The sequence below is a fragment of the Trichoplusia ni genome, chromosome 11, assembly GCF_003590095.1.
Source record: "Trichoplusia ni isolate ovarian cell line Hi5 chromosome 11, tn1, whole genome shotgun sequence".
Lineage (NCBI taxonomy): Eukaryota > Metazoa > Arthropoda > Insecta > Lepidoptera > Noctuidae > Trichoplusia > Trichoplusia ni.
Window position 1 is genome coordinate 1,315,881 of NC_039488.1, and position 16,350 is coordinate 1,332,230.

Sequence of the window (16,350 nt, forward strand, 5' to 3'; positions counted from 1 at the left end):
AATATGGAAATGACAATTTTTTTCGATAAGTCACGTGAATTTAACTTTTTGCACGGATAGCCTAGCGGACCATTGACGCCAACGGCCAAACCCACTAGGCGCGACGTGTCGTGGGTTCGATTCCCGCGTAAAACAAGCGTTTGTGTGATCCACAAATGCTTGTTCAGAGCCTGGGTGGTGTGGTTGTGGAACACCCCGTGACACAATTACAGAATTCCTTATGCGGGAGTCGTTTGCAAAAAATACTTTTATTTTCCATTTATGGTAATGATTGAAGTAATCTCACTTGGCTATATGAGCAGATGTCAATGACATTCTTCTACACGTGCCACACAACGTTACGATTACCAAATCGAGATGCAACAAATTTAATGTCATTCAAGATTCAAAGCACGCACAACGACAGTGTTATTTTAATTATTATGTGCTGCATCGCTATATCGCGGTTAAATTGCTTATCTTGTATACTTAGTAAGGACATGGCTTTTGGCAGATATGTCGGTATAATAGTCCATTGTCTATTATCTATTTGAGAAGAAAAATCTGTTTGAGATTCGGCTAACCATCAGTGTTTAAGGTAGTTAAATCCTTATTGTGACAGATTTAAAGCCGATTTTGCTAAGAATGTTGAATCCGCTAGGAATTTGAAGTCGGTCGATCGTAAATTCAAGAAAATTTGACGTTTAAAGCATAGTCGATTTACCATTCGTAGTGAATCGGTGCTACGAATGTCATATTCTATTAGCTACGAATTTCAAATTCTACCTAAATGAAAACCAATGATACACATCCCAAAGCTATATCAAATAACACGAAAAATTATATAAACATATTTATTAACATTGATTATAAAACATTAATCCTTAAATTTATAGGTACATAGCGTCTTTAGAAGAGTCCCTCGATTTCTCCAGTCTTGGTGTTGAGGTCTATGTCGTAGATGCTGGGTCTGGTGGGCAGGCCGGGCATGCGGGAGATCTCGCCGACCATGGGGACGACGAAACCAGCGCCGACAGACGCGAAGATGTCGTTGATACGTAGAGTGAAGCCAGTGGGAGCGCCCTTCACCGACGGGTCGCCAGTCAAAGAGTTGGATGTCTTCGCCATGCAGATAGGGAACTTGTCGTAACCCTGGAATTATTTATTTATATATTATTTATTAGTAAAAGCCGCTGGGTCTCGTTGGCTGCAGGTGGCAATAAACCGGTCGCACTGGAGAACGTATGGAGAGGCATACATATGTCCAGCAGTGGACAGCTATAGCCTATTATTAAACAAACACTTGGACAATATGTTGTTGGACAGTTCATGTCCAAAGGCGATCTTAACCCAGAGTTGGAATCTCTTACGGCAAACCTACCTTGACCTTGACACAAATTGACGCAAAGAACAAACAACAATATTTCAAAACTTAACAAAATATTAGGTATCAATCATGAGTAAAATACTTAATGCTTAGGTATCCGACAAATATGTTCAATTACTCCATTAACAAATTACAGCAAAGTGCGTAAATTTCATTATACCACGCCAGCTCGTTAGAGTGGGTAAATATAATTTTTCCGGGGGATTTCAGAGAAACTTGAAAAAAAATTATGATCAATATTTGTGTTTTTCTAGTCGTGTGATGAGCTCATGGGTACCAGTAATAGATTCTCGTAAAAAAGCTAGCTAACTGTATCTGTGATGTGTAGCGGTAGCGAATTTCTTTAAATAGTTACCTACTTTATTACAGTTTTTAATGTTAATTTTTCTATTCCAAGGTTATTACAAATCACTAAGAAAGAAATCGCGTGAAAAAACCTTTGCATTATCTAATCAGAACTTTTTCCCTGAAACTATTTTAAGAAAGAAAAGAAAAAGAAAATATTTTATGTCCAAAGGCTATATGAGAAACCAAGTTGATACTTTTGCTAGCTTTAGTCTAGCTAAAGCTAGCTCTAGTCGCGCTTTAATTGATCTGCAATTCTGACACTGTAGATTTCTAAAGAACAGCGAATATGGTAAAATATACTAAAAATTTTACCATACACGATTTGTTACCTTTTCCTCAACCAAGGATCCAGCAACAAGCAAAAACATAATACCAACCTTGCTTGTAAATATCTTGATCTTTTCCAGCACTTCGTCAGTGTACTCGACTTGTCCTGCTCCATACATCTCCGTCGCGATGACCTTGATCTTGTCCTGGATTGACATGCCCAGGGGGTACAGATAGTCGAACTTGGAGCTGTTCTCGCAGGCGTCGATGACGGCGTCAGCGAGCTCCAGGGCTCCAAGACCACCCTTGGCCCAGTGGTCGCAAAGCTCGGCCCTGAAGGCACCGTTCTTCAGAGCGAACTCTTTCACCATGTTGATTTCAGCGTCTGTGTCGTTTCTGTAAAATTTTGTAATGATTATGACAAGTTTTATATGACTCTTGGTCTCGTTGCCTTGTAATATATTTGTTGGATGCAATAAAGTAAAAATGTTCACAGCCAATTATGACCTAACTCAGACAATTTACACTTTGTGAATGAAAGATATGCTGTCAGCCATTTAATTACTGACCCATGTTTGTTGATAGCCACGACGACTGGAACACCAAACTTCTTTCCGTTGCTTATGTGTTTTCCCAAGTTGCACAGTCCTTTGCTCAAAAGCTCCAAATTTTCCTGGAAACCGAAATGTTTATGAACTTCTATTTGCTGGCGTTGGCGGCTTTTTAATGTCCGTCCAAAGTATTGCGGTTAGAATAGAAATAACTAAACAACATCACTGGATTTATAGATTAATAAAATCGCCATACCCGTCTGGGTAGCCAAGGACGAAGCTAAAATAGCTCGATCAAAACGTTACATGCATCATTCAAGCGATTAGGTGTCAGTTTCGTATCGATAAACATTTTCTATTTATAACCAGAACCTTTGCCATTTTTATGATTCTTCTACTTTTTGGAACATGTAGATCAAACCAGGTCTGTACATGTCTGTGCTTTTACATATGAAGACAATATATTTTTTAAATTAATCACTAAGGGAATCTCTAATTATCAACTTTTTTTTTTATACTACATATATGAAGATTTATTTACAATTTTTTTATTTATTATCAACTTTGTTCAGAAAAGTGTGAACTCAGATGGGAAGTCTTCCTTACAATACCAGCCTGTTACATTCCGACTGCTGGATAAAAACCTCTTTTCATCTAGAGGGGGACAGAGCAAAGTTCCTTACCTGTACATATACATCATGGAGTGGCAATCCCGGGGAGACCGGTGGGCCGCCGCCATGCATCTTCAGGGCACGCACTGTCGACACGATGACGGCGCAGTGAGGCCGGTCGCCACTTGCACGACACTTGATGTCAAAGAACTTCTCCATACCTGAGCAAGTGTAATTAATGTGATTTGCGAATAATGAGACTGTATATACTATTCCTCACGACGAATGTTTATAAAAACCCCAGAGATTTAAGCGTTAAATTCGTAAGTGCAAGAAATAGATAGATAGAATATTCTTTATCGCACACCACATAAGTACAGGATTTCATACAAATGAATAGTATTAAATTTTACTGAAAACTTGCAGGACATCAATATTCTTTAAAAACAATTTTGCCAGTTCGTATTCTACTTATGTTGCTAGCCGTACAACTATCGCAAGCTGAGAATATCCGTGCATGAAACACAGATAAAGAAAATTAACAAGACTCTTAAGTTTTGTGTGTTTTCACTGTAATTATCAATTCGTAGTAACACGAATTCATTGCGGGCCATTAGTTAATTGAGCTAAATTCGTCCGCGTATAGTGACTTGTGAAATGAACCTATTAATGGTTCAATTTAATAGGTCAACAGTTTCATCAGAACTAGTTACTAGGTTAAGTACAAATTAATAAACGTCGACGACCTCCGTGGTCGAGTGGCGTACGCACTGGTTTCAAGGTGTCGCTAGCTCTGAGGTCCCGGGTTCGATCCCCGGTCGGGTCAATGTAAAAAAATAACATTTCTACATTGTCTCGGGTCTGGGTATTTGTGGTACCTTCGTTGTATCTGAATTCCATAACACAAGTGCTTTAGCAACTTACTTTGGGTTCAGAACAATGTATGTGATGTTGTCCGCATTTATTTCATAAATACATAAAACAGTATTGGATTTTTTTTCGATTTTTCTTATAAAAGCGAACCGCTTCCCAAGATCTACTCTTTTGCCAAGGTTATCTTCTAATGGGGTGAATTTCAACAGGTCCAAAAAAATCTTCATTTCCGTGGATTTTTTATTCTTCAACTTTAGAACAATAAAAAATAGTGTTTTCTCAAGTTTTCGATCAGATATGCAGTTTTGCTTAATATCTAGCAGATAGCTTAAAAAACTAACGAGATATACAAGATTGAAAATTCCGTGCCACGGCGATGAAACATGCATGCACGGCAATGAAACAGGCGTCCATGGCAATGAAATGTTATCATAGTGTACAAGAATATTTAAATGATAAAGTTAATCATTGAAACAAAAATAAATACTATTAATTTATACGCAATAATAATAGAATATAATGTGTAAAAATCCAGTCACACATGATATTATTTTTAGGTACTACTATAAATAGATACATTCCTGTCTAGTGGCGAAACAAACATAAGTCACGGAAATGAAACACGTGGCCACGGCAATGAAAGGAAACTGTTTTACAAGGCACGGCGATGATATTTTTTTCATTCCCGTGTATTTTTTTTCATTGCCATAGCAAATTTTGTCCACGGAAACCACGGAAATGAGAGCACGGCGATGAAAATCAAGGGGTATAATTCAATTTACTAAAAAACTGGTAATAATTCACAGTAATGAACACTTTACAAATAAGCTAAATATAAATGGCATTGTATTGAATGCTCAATCGAGATTAAAAACTTATTGAAATAGAAGTTAGACCTATCCACGGCGATGAAAGAAAAAATGTCCAGTACCAAAAAAATTGAATACTTTTAATTATAGCTCGAAAACGCAGGCACGTACACACGTCGTTCCTTGTCTAGCCTTTCGATGTTACTTATATGCAACGTTTAACGCAAAACGGGAGCGACGCAAAACGTTAGAATATGCAATATTCTCAAATATGTTTAGGACATGGCGATGAAAGGTAGTTCTGGGACAAATGGTTTTTTATTAACCATACGTTGTATTGTGTAAATATTTGAATAAATGTATTCCGAGTCAATACTCTAACTATTCACGAACCAAATAAAACTAAGTTTTAATATAAATAACGATACATTTTTGATCAATGATGACTTTAATACATCAAGGTGAGTCGTGGACAAACACGGCGATGAAAGATTATGTGGTTTAACTTTTTTTTTTGGAAAACCTATTAATTATATTAATAAAATATTTAGTGCTACAGATAGATTTTTATGTCATCTACCTAAAAAAAAATGTTAGAACATTATAACAATGCTTTTTAGTACCGATTTCATCGATGCCACGCAATTTTTGGGTCCGGGAAATTCACCCAATGAATTGAAAAAGAAATTACCAGTACCAGATTTTTAACCCACAACCTTTGACTTGCCAGTCCTGACTAAAACCCTAACTAGTGAAATGTCTAAAATGATCATCCAAATTCCAAATTACCAATATCAGATCCGAAGCCAGCCTCAGTGGCGACGTATCCGTTCTCTCCGGCAAGTTTCATGGCGATCTTATCAGCGAGGATTGAGGAGCAGCCGTGCGCGATGTTAGCGAAGGGTCCCGTGTGAACCAGCACCGGGGTGCCCTCCAACGACTGCATCAGGGTCGGCTCGAAGGCATCGCGCAGAAGTACCAGCAAGGCTCCCGTCATACCCTGCGCAAAATCGATTAATGATTAACCTTGAACCATGATTTATTTCATGATTGTAACGAGTCCCGCATTGAGTAATTTAATCCTTGTGTCACATACATTCAAGTTTCATGGACAAAGACACGACTCACACTCGGGAAAAGCATTCGTGGATCACAAAAACGCAATTGTTCAAATTGCAATTAAGATCACTTTCACTCAATCCATCGCCTTTGGAGTCAGGCACGTGTACTATCAAGCAGTAAGTTATAAATTACCAGGTCATCAGCGGTAACAGGGTTGCCGCTCTTGTCTAGGGCCACGACCATGTTGGCGAGCCTCTCCTTGATGTTGTCGACATCCTTGCCCAGGGCGAGGATGGCCATGATCTCCGAAGCCACGGAGATGTCGAAGGCAGTCTCGCGGGTGAAGCCCTTCTCAGTGGGCGACTGACCGATCGTGATCTTACGGAGGTATCTGTCGTTCAAGTCCACCACTGAAAGAGGGATTAAGTTTTGTTAGTTGATTTGCATATAAGTGAGATAAGGGAAAAGAAAGGGTTTGCACATCGACTTGCTTTTTAAGTTTTATTATTTAGTGAATAATGATCAGGCTTCAGATCAGTCACATTTTGTTTTTAATTGTAACCCTAATTTTTGAAATTTTTTAATGTTGTAATTTGGTAGAAAGCTAATGGTACATTTGAAAAGAAAATAAACTAACCTCTGTTCCACATAATTTTAGTGGTATCGATGTTAAGTCTAGCAAACTTAGCCTTCTCCTCGTCCGTGAGGGTGTCAGGGTCTGTCTTCTGGATGCCCAGCCGCTGCAGCCTCCTCAGCTGGATCGGCGAGAACTTCCTGACGCCCTTGATCTTGGGCACCAGCCGGTCGAACAGAGGTCCGTCCTTTTGGGTCAGCTCGTGGAAAATCCTGGCGTCCATTTGAGCAGCGAGGAGATTGTTAGCCGCTGTGACGGCGTGGATGTCACCAGTCAAGTGGAGGTTGAACTCTTCCATGGGAATAACCTGAAATTAAGTATTTTTTTATTAGAAAGAATGAAGTGTGTTTCAAAATAATTTTACGGTTAAGTCCTGTATTTTGTTATTATTACGCATTATACGCATGATATATTATTAATGTGTGAAAGAAATAAAGGTACCTGTGAGTATCCACCACCAGCAGCACCTCCCTTGACTCCGAAGGTGGGTCCCTGGCTGGGCTGGCGCATGCAAGCGAATGAGTTACGGCCGCGGTGCGCTGACAGAGCTTGCACCAGCCCCAGCAGGGTGGTGCTCTTACCCTCGCCCAAGGGGGTCGGGGTGATACTGGAATTGAAGAAAAAACATGTTAAAGTGACTATATCAATGCTCTATGATTAGTTTTTTTTGGTCCTGTCCTCGTTTTAAATTGTTTTGCTGATTTATTGGAGACTATAATAAGAACCCTCACATAATCATAAATAAACAAGTAATTCCGCATCTTAATCCGAAGTTCCCAGAAAAAATGGAGTAGTAGCACTAGTATCTACTAAATGACACCAAAATATTTTTCTTCTATTTTCCCGCCATAACTGGTCATGACACTTACCCGGCAACCACGATGTACTTCCCGCTCTGCTGGTTCCTCATCCTGTCGAGCACGGAGAGCGAGATCTTGGCCTTGGTGCGGCCGTACTGCGACACCTCGTTCGAGAACAGCCCGATCTCATGAGCCAGCTCGCTAATGTCCTTCGGTTTCTGCGAGCGCGCGATCACTATGTCGCTGGAAAGGTCATTCCGGAAATGTAATAAAAGCAGGTGATTTGGTGGGTGGGTGTTTCCCTCATGGCAATAAGACATGTATATTTTGTAAAGGTGGCATTTACGACCATTCATGATATTTCAAGCCGTTCAATAACGGCCCGATGAGGATCACTGACTTTTGAAAGGAAAAAAAAGTTACAAGGCGTAGCTTGCTTTTGGGTACTCTTAAATTAGCTTATTCGAAAAAATGGGTACTTTATAACTAAGTACGTATGTTTTAAAGAAATAAATTTACCTGGGTGGAGGAGATAGTGGAGTAATCCTTAGTGGTCGTAGTGGCCAAGTGGGTGCGAGTAAGCGGTCGAGCTGTCTGCGTGCGGCCAGCACGGTGTTCTTCATGAGCATCGCGACGGTCATGGGGCCCACTCCACCCGGCACCGGCGTCACGTGCGACGCCACCTGCACCGCCTCACCATACGCTACGTCGCCCACCAAACGCTGGCCACTCTTCTTTGTCGGATCTGTGGTGGTTGGACATCAGTTAGTAGCACGATCAGTGGAAGTTCCGTCTTTATGTTGCCCCTAAAGCACTTTAGCACTACACTAAAGTTTTTAAATAGCTCCAAAAAACAGTTTTTTGCAGCTTCCAGTCTGCATTAATCACTTAGCAGTAGAACCAAACTTTTGAATCAATCACTCCGGAAATTATAAATCTTATCAGTAATAGCAATTTTTCCGGCAATAAATTCTGTTGGTAATAGCCATTTTGCAGCACTACGTGTAGGTTTTCACAGTTCTTATCTCGTGCAGCGCCGGTGCGGGCGCGCGACCACTGCGCCACTCACCTACCGCTGCCGGATTGTTTTGTTTCAACCGCCTGTTCCGTCTATTGTCACTTCACTACTCATTATGGCAACAATATGAATATTTTTGGTATGTTTTGAATGAAACTTGCTTGCTTTGACATACTTCGCCATTGTTCTTATCCTATAATGGCATATTTAAACAATTGTAGTTAGAGAAACTTACCTGCGATGGGGTTGATGCCGCAATCGATGACTACCGCGCCAGGCTTGATCCATGAGCCGCGGACCATTTCTCCCCTACCGATGGCTACTACAAGAATGTCAGCTGTTTTCGTCTGTAAAGACACAGATGATATTTTCAATTATGGAGGTATGTTTTAAACTTAAAGGAATATGCAATAGGTGAGGTTACTTACGATTTCGCTCAAGTTCTTGGTCTTGGAGTGGCAGACGGTGACGGTGGCGTGTTCCCACTTGAGGAGCTCGGAGACGGGGGTGCCGACGATGCGGCTGCGGCCCAGCACCACCACGTTCTTGCCGGCGATTTCCACGCCCGAGCGCTTGATCAGCTCCACACAGCCGGCCGGCGTGCACGGGATGAACCCGGAGAAGTCATTTACAGCCACACGACCCTCGTTGATTGTGTTCAGGCTAACGGCAAATATGATTATGGATTACGTGGATTAAAGTGATATTTATTAACATATTCAGTCTCTCATAAAATTGCGAAAGAAAGACAAATAAAAAGCGCGCTCAAATTATTGATGAATGTTAAAAAGGTACTGTACAGCAGAAATATTTTTTGCAAAATAAATTGTTTGAATACTTTTGTGAGTGATCGGGAAACTCATATTCTAAATGAACACTTATAAACCCTGCATAAACAGTCTGAATACAAAATAGCTTACCCATCAACATCCTTGTCAGGGGACACGGCGTCGGTGATCCTGTGGGAGTCGATGGGGTGCGCGGAGTCCAGTGGCATCTGGACTATGATGCCGTGCACGTCGGGAGACTCGTTCAGCTCCGTGATCCTCGCCAGGAGCTGGATGAATCAGGAATTGATGAAGTAGGATTAATTGAAATTGTATGAAGGATTGCAACATATTGCCATACATCGACACAAAAACGCGGATGACGTAGCACGGCGGTTGTTCTTTACCCGGCTGCGCTTTCCAAAAGGGAATAATATTTGTTAAACGGTCAATCCCCACTGAAAAAATACTCGCATCAGTACTCGATCCACATGGAACCCACGCAGCTAAGATTCAAAGTTATTTCTATTGCTTTCCCTCATGAAGATGCTGTCGGCCACTCCCGTTTCAGTGAAAATTGGCACCCTAATGCAGTTTGAATATGCAATTGTTAACGTAGGATTCAAGAAACATTTATTACATACAAAATTAAAAGTAAAATTACGTCGGTTTATTCTTTATAGTAATGAGTCCTTAAGTAACATTGTCATGGCATTTGGCATGCATTCGTGCAATACGAAGAAATCATAACTGACTTGATCTAGCTATCTCATATCTCAACCATATAATTCAACTATAACTTAAAAGTTTCAATCTTAAAGTCTATTTTAAAATATTTCGGAGGACTATAAATCAAAGAATAGATGTGTGGTAGTACAAAAATTGTACTATCGGTGAAGAAAGGCGTCTCAAAGATAAGTAAAAAGAGGTCGACAGATTCTTATTAAAACGTTATCAATTTAAAAAATGCGAGAAAGTTTTTGACCTCAAAAGTTCATAAACACTTTTAATATCTACAAAGACGTTATCATCGTTCGTGTTTACTGAAAACGTAAGTGTTAATCTTTGTTACAACCGTTACATAAATAATCTGTGATGTTTTTAATATCTAAGTTACATCATTCGAAGAAAACAGTAAACATGTATTGTAAACTATTTTGATACGCTATCAAGTGTCAGTAGTTCAAGGTATAAACGTAAATATTGTTTATGGTAATCATGTGCAATTCAATATTGTAAATGGGACGCAAAAATATTTAAAAGTAATGTTGAGGTTTAGATTAACCAAACTCAAGATACATCCTTTAATTAGGTAATAGAAAAACAAAATCAAAAATAATTAGATTAAAACGATATTAATTCAAACTTCACAGAGGCAATTCTATTTAATTCTAATTCTCATCTTGATACAAATTTTATTCCATCTTTTGTACAATTATTGTACGTTTAATACACTGTTTTTAATCTACCACTGTAATGAACTAATTTTCTACGTAACTTGCGTAATTTACAACTTACAACAACATACTTCAAACATTGCAAACCCAAGAACTACATTTTGCAGCGGTGTTTTTAAAAGGCGCTCAAATAGATTTGTTTTGCGCACAACAATTTTCATTCATATCTTTTGCTATTCAATTTGAAGCATTCAATATTTAGTTCTTTTGTCATCATTTTGTGTCGCGCAAAAGGGTTTTTGAACCTAGACCCTGAGCGTTTCAACTATTACCTGCTCAAAACAAAAGAAAGAATCTTAGAAAGCAAAAGTCTCCCATTCATTTCAATTCATACATAAGAAGAGAAATATTATGTAATGACCACAGTTGTTCTGTTACACTTAATAAACAAACAAATGAGCATCAGCAACTGAGTTAAGACCAACTGCCAAGTAAGATGATCATTTTTGTTAAATAAAAAGGTTTGGTTCCACGGAATACGAATTGATGTAGGGTGTGACTGAAGTCTGAAGTCCACCTACCTCTGTTTCAGTGATGTCCCGAGGTAGTTTGACGTGTTCAGCGGTGATGCCGATGTTCTCCGCGGCCTTGAGCTTCATCCTGATGTAGACGTTGGAGTCCTCGCGGCCGCCGACCTGCACGATGGCAAGCCGAGGGGCAAAGTTCGACCATTTCGAACGTGCCTCCTGCACCTGCTGGCGAAGGTCATTCTCAATCGACCTGAGAATAAAATAAGGTTTTATTAGAGTTTGTAGGCCCAAAAATCACGGTACAGAGTCTATCATTAACTGGTTAATGTTGTAGTTCTAGAAGTAGAGTGCACTACTCTCTTCTGCTGTCAAAGCTAATAACTTGGTTAAGAGGAGAAGAAGAGTCACAACCGTTCTGCTTCAGAGGTGGTGACAGGCGCTTTGACGACTACTCAAAATAGAAGAGCTGGCAGAAATCCTTGCGCAAAAAAACGACAGTTAATATCGACGTTACAAAAACAATGTAAGATCAGGTAATCAAAAACAAAAGTCGTAGAAAGCTATTGACAAAATTCTGCACTGGTTGTTCAAGCTTGCTAACTACCTGAGGGTTAAAAAACATGATCGCACACTAAGGAATCGTGGTGTTTATAAATCTGAGAGAGTGAGAGCTTGCCAAAAATAAACCGAGACAACTCACACTAAATGATTTCGTTTGCCAAAAAACTCTAAACAAATGCCACTACAAAAAATAAAACAAAAATAAAAAATTAACAATTTTTTGAAAAAAATCTCAATAGTTATCAAAAAATATTTACTTAGCGACTGCAGTTCCTGAAATCGGTTCCGCGACCATGTTTAGTGTTGACCGTAAGCTTGCTCGGTCCCCGGTCGACTGGAGATGAGACCGAGGGGACCTGACACGAGCTGCCGACCCCTTAGATAACCCCGGCTACATATGGTACCACATGGTATCCAGCCAAATATTCCTCAAACTAGTTGTAATAGGTTTTTGAATAAAACTGGTTAATTCTTGTACTTTTTGTTTGGTTTGAGTTTTTTTTAATTTGCTGATAAAGCAGTTAAGGCATTGAGGCACACCTTTCAGGTAAGTTTGTAGCCTACCTACTAAGTATGTATGTATATAGATTATACCTAATTAATATTACTTACGTAACTAATAAAGTTTTGCTGCAATCGTTTGCTATAACACAAATGTAAGTAAATAAGGTTCTGCTGTTATATAATTAAATAATATCTAGTTATAGCCAGCTATGATCCCTATCCCTGTAAGTCTGATAATTTATATGTACTGTAAGCCCATTGCTAACGGTTTACATATTTTGTTAGATAGTGACATAAAAAAGTGAGATGACTCCGGTTATAACCTCCTTTTTATTTACCACAAAAATGTTTACTTGACTTTTACGTAAATTATGATAAATTATGACTAATTACACAATGTCATAAGTTCATGTGATACAATTAAGTTTCCAAAATAGGAGAGATATTTCACAACAATTTGTTAATTATGACGACATTCTTTTAAAAATATGAACGTATACCTCTTTTTCTGAAAACTATCTAAAAAACATCGGAATACAAAGCACTTCAGGAGAAAGAGTATTAATTATAAAGTGTTACCGTACCTTAAACACGCATTTGAAATTTTCCTCACAATTAGTCTAAAGGGCGAACTTTTAAATAAAAACATGATAAAATTAACAGGTATCAATAGCTACAACGACCACCAGCAAACAACTCGACGTTACTTATATTAGGATAATTAAAACACAGCGATAGTTATACTAAACCATTTGAAAAATAAATTTTAAGATAATACGAACTGTATCTAATTATGTAAATTGTTTACGCCTGTTCTTCGTACAAACATATTATTTTTGTATTGTGTATTGATAGGTCAACAAATGATGGATTCTGACGTACATTATGATAACGAATAACGATCTTGAGACAACAGCAAATTGTTGTGCGGTTTGACCGTGGCAAGGGTACAGTTTCACGTATTGAATGCAATTTGCAAATTGCCTTCATCATTCATTTACCTAGTGTAATATAAAAATAAGAATAAAGTCTTCATTTTCCAAAAAATATAGACAACTTGTGATCCCACACGGGAATTGAACCGTAGACCTCTTTTTGCCTGCCAGCGTCGAGGAAGGCTGTTTTACCTTTGGCCAAGAAACCCTAATAACAAGTAGGTATCTTTAAATAGAGAGTAATAGATATAATCTGCATCTAAGTGTCAGAATAGTTGGAAATTTGGAACTACCAACGATTCAAGTTTTTTACGCGTGATCACATTTAAATGTTAATCGAAAGTAATTGGTTCAGCAAGCACGTACATATGTACAAACATAACCTAATTCAGTAATCCTAATAAGTGAGTTTAAATTAGTCTAAACCATCCTGGACGCCTTCCAAACGCATACAAAAACAAACGATCAAACCATAATTGTGTGTGTTGTGTATGTCGAAACTTACAGTTTAAATATGTTGATAAGAAGAATACGCAAAATTCCTAAGTACTTATCTAATTAACTACTGACTATACATATTATTCTCAGCAAATATCGAAAATCAATATAATAATATTTCTATTCTACATAATTATATCCTCATTCGAATTTGCATAATTTCTGCAGAACTTTCGTCTTCATATCTCCTAAAATTGCCTATCGCCGCCTCTTAAATTTGGACTGTTCACGTTAAAAGCTGTGGAGAAGAGACCGCTCTACTGCATGTAGGGCGCTCTGACAGGCCTGTTGGTCTAGTAGTTAATGACCCTGACTGCTATATCGGAGGTCGTGGGATCATTTCCCACCCAGGACAAATATTTGTGTGAAAAGCACTATCATTCATCAGCACGTCTGGGTGTAATTTATATTTTACTAGCTGTTGCCCACGACTTCGTCCGCGTAGTAGATATAAAGATGAATAATTTTCCCTGTTTTTCCACATTTTCCATTGTATCTTCGCTCCTATTAGTCACAGCGTGATGGTATATAGAACCTAAAACCTTCCTCGATGAGTGGTCTATTTGAACCAGTAGTTCCTGCGATGAGCGCGTTCAAACAAACAAACTCTTCAGCTTTATATGTATATTAGTACAGATATGTATTCAAAATATATAAGAATGTTTTTCAGTTGTCTAGTACATTAAAAGAGTGCCTCTAGGCTTCTTGTCCCAAAAGTAAAAATCGGTCTTTTAACCACAGGAAATGTATCAATGAGAGTGAATGTTAAGTTATAAATCCTTTTACAAAAAAACAATCAAGTTTGAATAAAAAGTTATGCAAAGTAAAATCTAATTTATTTCAATGGATGCTTATTAAGAGAGCAAATTGACAAAACGGACATAATCATAATATTCGTTATATTAATCAAGTTACTGCAATGTATTATTTAATTAAGATACAGACATACCAACCAAAATTGGTAATGTAATATTTTTTACACTATTATTTGTATGGGTTTCATTTTTAAGCTTCTAAGATTCACCTTTTATAAGATATCTAAACTAAAAAATCTATGTTGAAATTCACATATTGTTATTTAGCACAAGAACTAACATCCACTTACTTAAACGAAAATGGACTTTATCGAATTGAGATAGAGACGCTTTTTGCTATGCTAGTTGTTCATTATTTGATTTCGTGTTTGTCACTCAAGTACAGTATTAAATTAATACCACATGCATTTCTATCACGTTGAGCAAGCGATTGCGGCGAAATATAATCCATTAACTTCCTCATACGTTCTTTATATACATACATACTCTATACATATTTAGACATATGTAAACGTAAACAATTAATAGCAATTCGATCTAACACTAATCTTTCATCACAAAATAAAAGACATTAGATTTTGTACAGAGTAGGTAGGTAGTTTCCTGTCATGCATACGCCAATTAAATATCTATACTTAATTTTATATCGCAAAATAAACACATAAGACTTTGGACAGAATAGGAAAAAAACATGTTCATGACATATAAACGCGTTAAAATTACTTATGGCAACGTAAAAACTAAAATTTAAGAGATACTGCACAAAAAATGATTTGCCTATTCATATAATAACAAGTTAATTCATATATTATCCAAAGAACTATTAATAACTTAAATACGTTTCAGTTTAATAATGGAATGAAGGAACGTGACGTTAACGACAGTTTAATTACCATAAAAGGAGGAATATTCTGAAGTATTTTGAGATATTTTGTGAATATTATTTTCGTATATTCAAGTTCATATAACTTGAATATACGATTTATAACTTTCAGAATAATTGCCATGAACCTACTTACAGCTGTACAATCACGATCTGATAAGAGTTATCACAGCATTTACTTCCTTTTAACTTTACAAGGTCTAAGGTCATTACACTTAGTTCATGAATGTTAAAATAGGTTATTTGTTTAATTCTTCATTCATAGTTACATATACGAGCACTTGGATTTTATATTGAATAAATGAATATATAATATACAAAAAAAACTATAAAAAATCTTCTAAACTACCAAAACCGTTTAACACATCTTTTTATAATGAAATATAATAAAGATGGAACAAATCGAATAGAACCTACTTACCAATCAGCTGTTCAAACACCAACCACAAATACTCCAAGACTTAAACAAAAACAACACACAAATACTCACTCTAATACTGGATCCAAACTCCCTTGTGGCTGCCACATTGTTTACAACTATTATGTAACAAATATAATGTTTTTAATTCACTTAAATGTGGTTTTTGAGTCTACCGCGACCACCGGCGTCTGCTCATTGACTACAACCTACTGACGCGGTGTGCGTGTCTAGAATTGTAACCTGTTTGGCAGGTCCATGGCCGTAAACCCACCGGTATTGTTTTTATACTTATTTGACTCTATTATACCACTTAGATGACCATTTGAAATAGTAGTGTTATTTAGTGACTTTGAATATGTCACGTGTATGTGTGTAAACATGCGATGCTGTGTACTTGTTAAACTATTGCTGTTAAAATTACTGATTAGTATATCCCAAGTAAGTGTGATGCTATAAATACTGGTGTATAGATACCCCACAGCTGGGCAAAGGTTTTCTATGTGGGCGACAAGAAAAGGAATATAAGTACAGCCAAAAATATAAATAAAACAAAATTTGAATATACGTTTGTATATTTTTAATCATTTTGTATGATAAATCAAAAGTTATGTCTAAACATATATTTTTTAACAAAAAAATAGTGTATTTAACACAGTCTATTGTATCACAACGGTCTAATCAAATTTAAATTTTGTAGAAT

At 37.5% G+C, this 16,350-nt stretch overlaps 1 protein-coding gene across 3 annotated transcripts; it reads right to left on the minus strand.

Moving 5' to 3' along the window:
* Positions 1-819: 819 nt before the first annotated feature.
* LOC113498638 (C-1-tetrahydrofolate synthase, cytoplasmic) lies at positions 820-15,912 on the minus strand. 3 transcript variants are annotated; one of them, XM_026878728.1, is made up of 15 exons: positions 15,720-15,912; positions 11,085-11,283; positions 9,260-9,396; positions 8,768-9,002; positions 8,575-8,686; positions 7,841-8,066; positions 7,391-7,564; positions 6,963-7,128; positions 6,525-6,828; positions 6,080-6,297; positions 5,615-5,825; positions 3,216-3,364; positions 2,551-2,654; positions 2,092-2,377; positions 820-1,131 (listed from the first exon to the last, which is right to left on the minus strand). In XM_026878728.1, exons 1-15 carry the CDS (start codon positions 15,755-15,757, stop codon positions 889-891), a joined length of 2,802 nt encoding a protein of 933 aa, XP_026734529.1. In that variant the 5' UTR covers positions 15,758-15,912; the 3' UTR covers positions 820-888. The 3 variants fall into 3 exon arrangements, with proteins under 3 accessions (XP_026734529.1, XP_026734527.1, XP_026734528.1); XM_026878726.1 differs by lacking the exon at positions 15,720-15,912 and adding an exon at positions 12,683-12,803; XM_026878727.1 differs by lacking the exon at positions 15,720-15,912 and adding an exon at positions 11,852-11,988.
* Positions 15,913-16,350: the final 438 nt, after the last annotated feature.

Bases quoted from the DNA above. Each gene is read 5' to 3' on its own strand.
- LOC113498638 (XM_026878726.1), bottom strand. From the start codon at position 12,747: ATGTTTTTATTTAAAAGTTCGCCCTTTAGACTAATTGTGAGGAAAATT. The intron at 9,003-9,259 runs GTAAGCTATTTT...ATTTGCCGTTAG, and splicing joins CCTGACAAGGATGTTGATGG to CCTGAACACAATCAACGAGG. The intron at 8,687-8,767 runs GTAAGTAACCTC...GTGTCTTTACAG, and splicing joins CCAAGAACTTGAGCGAAATC to ACGAAAACAGCTGACATTCT.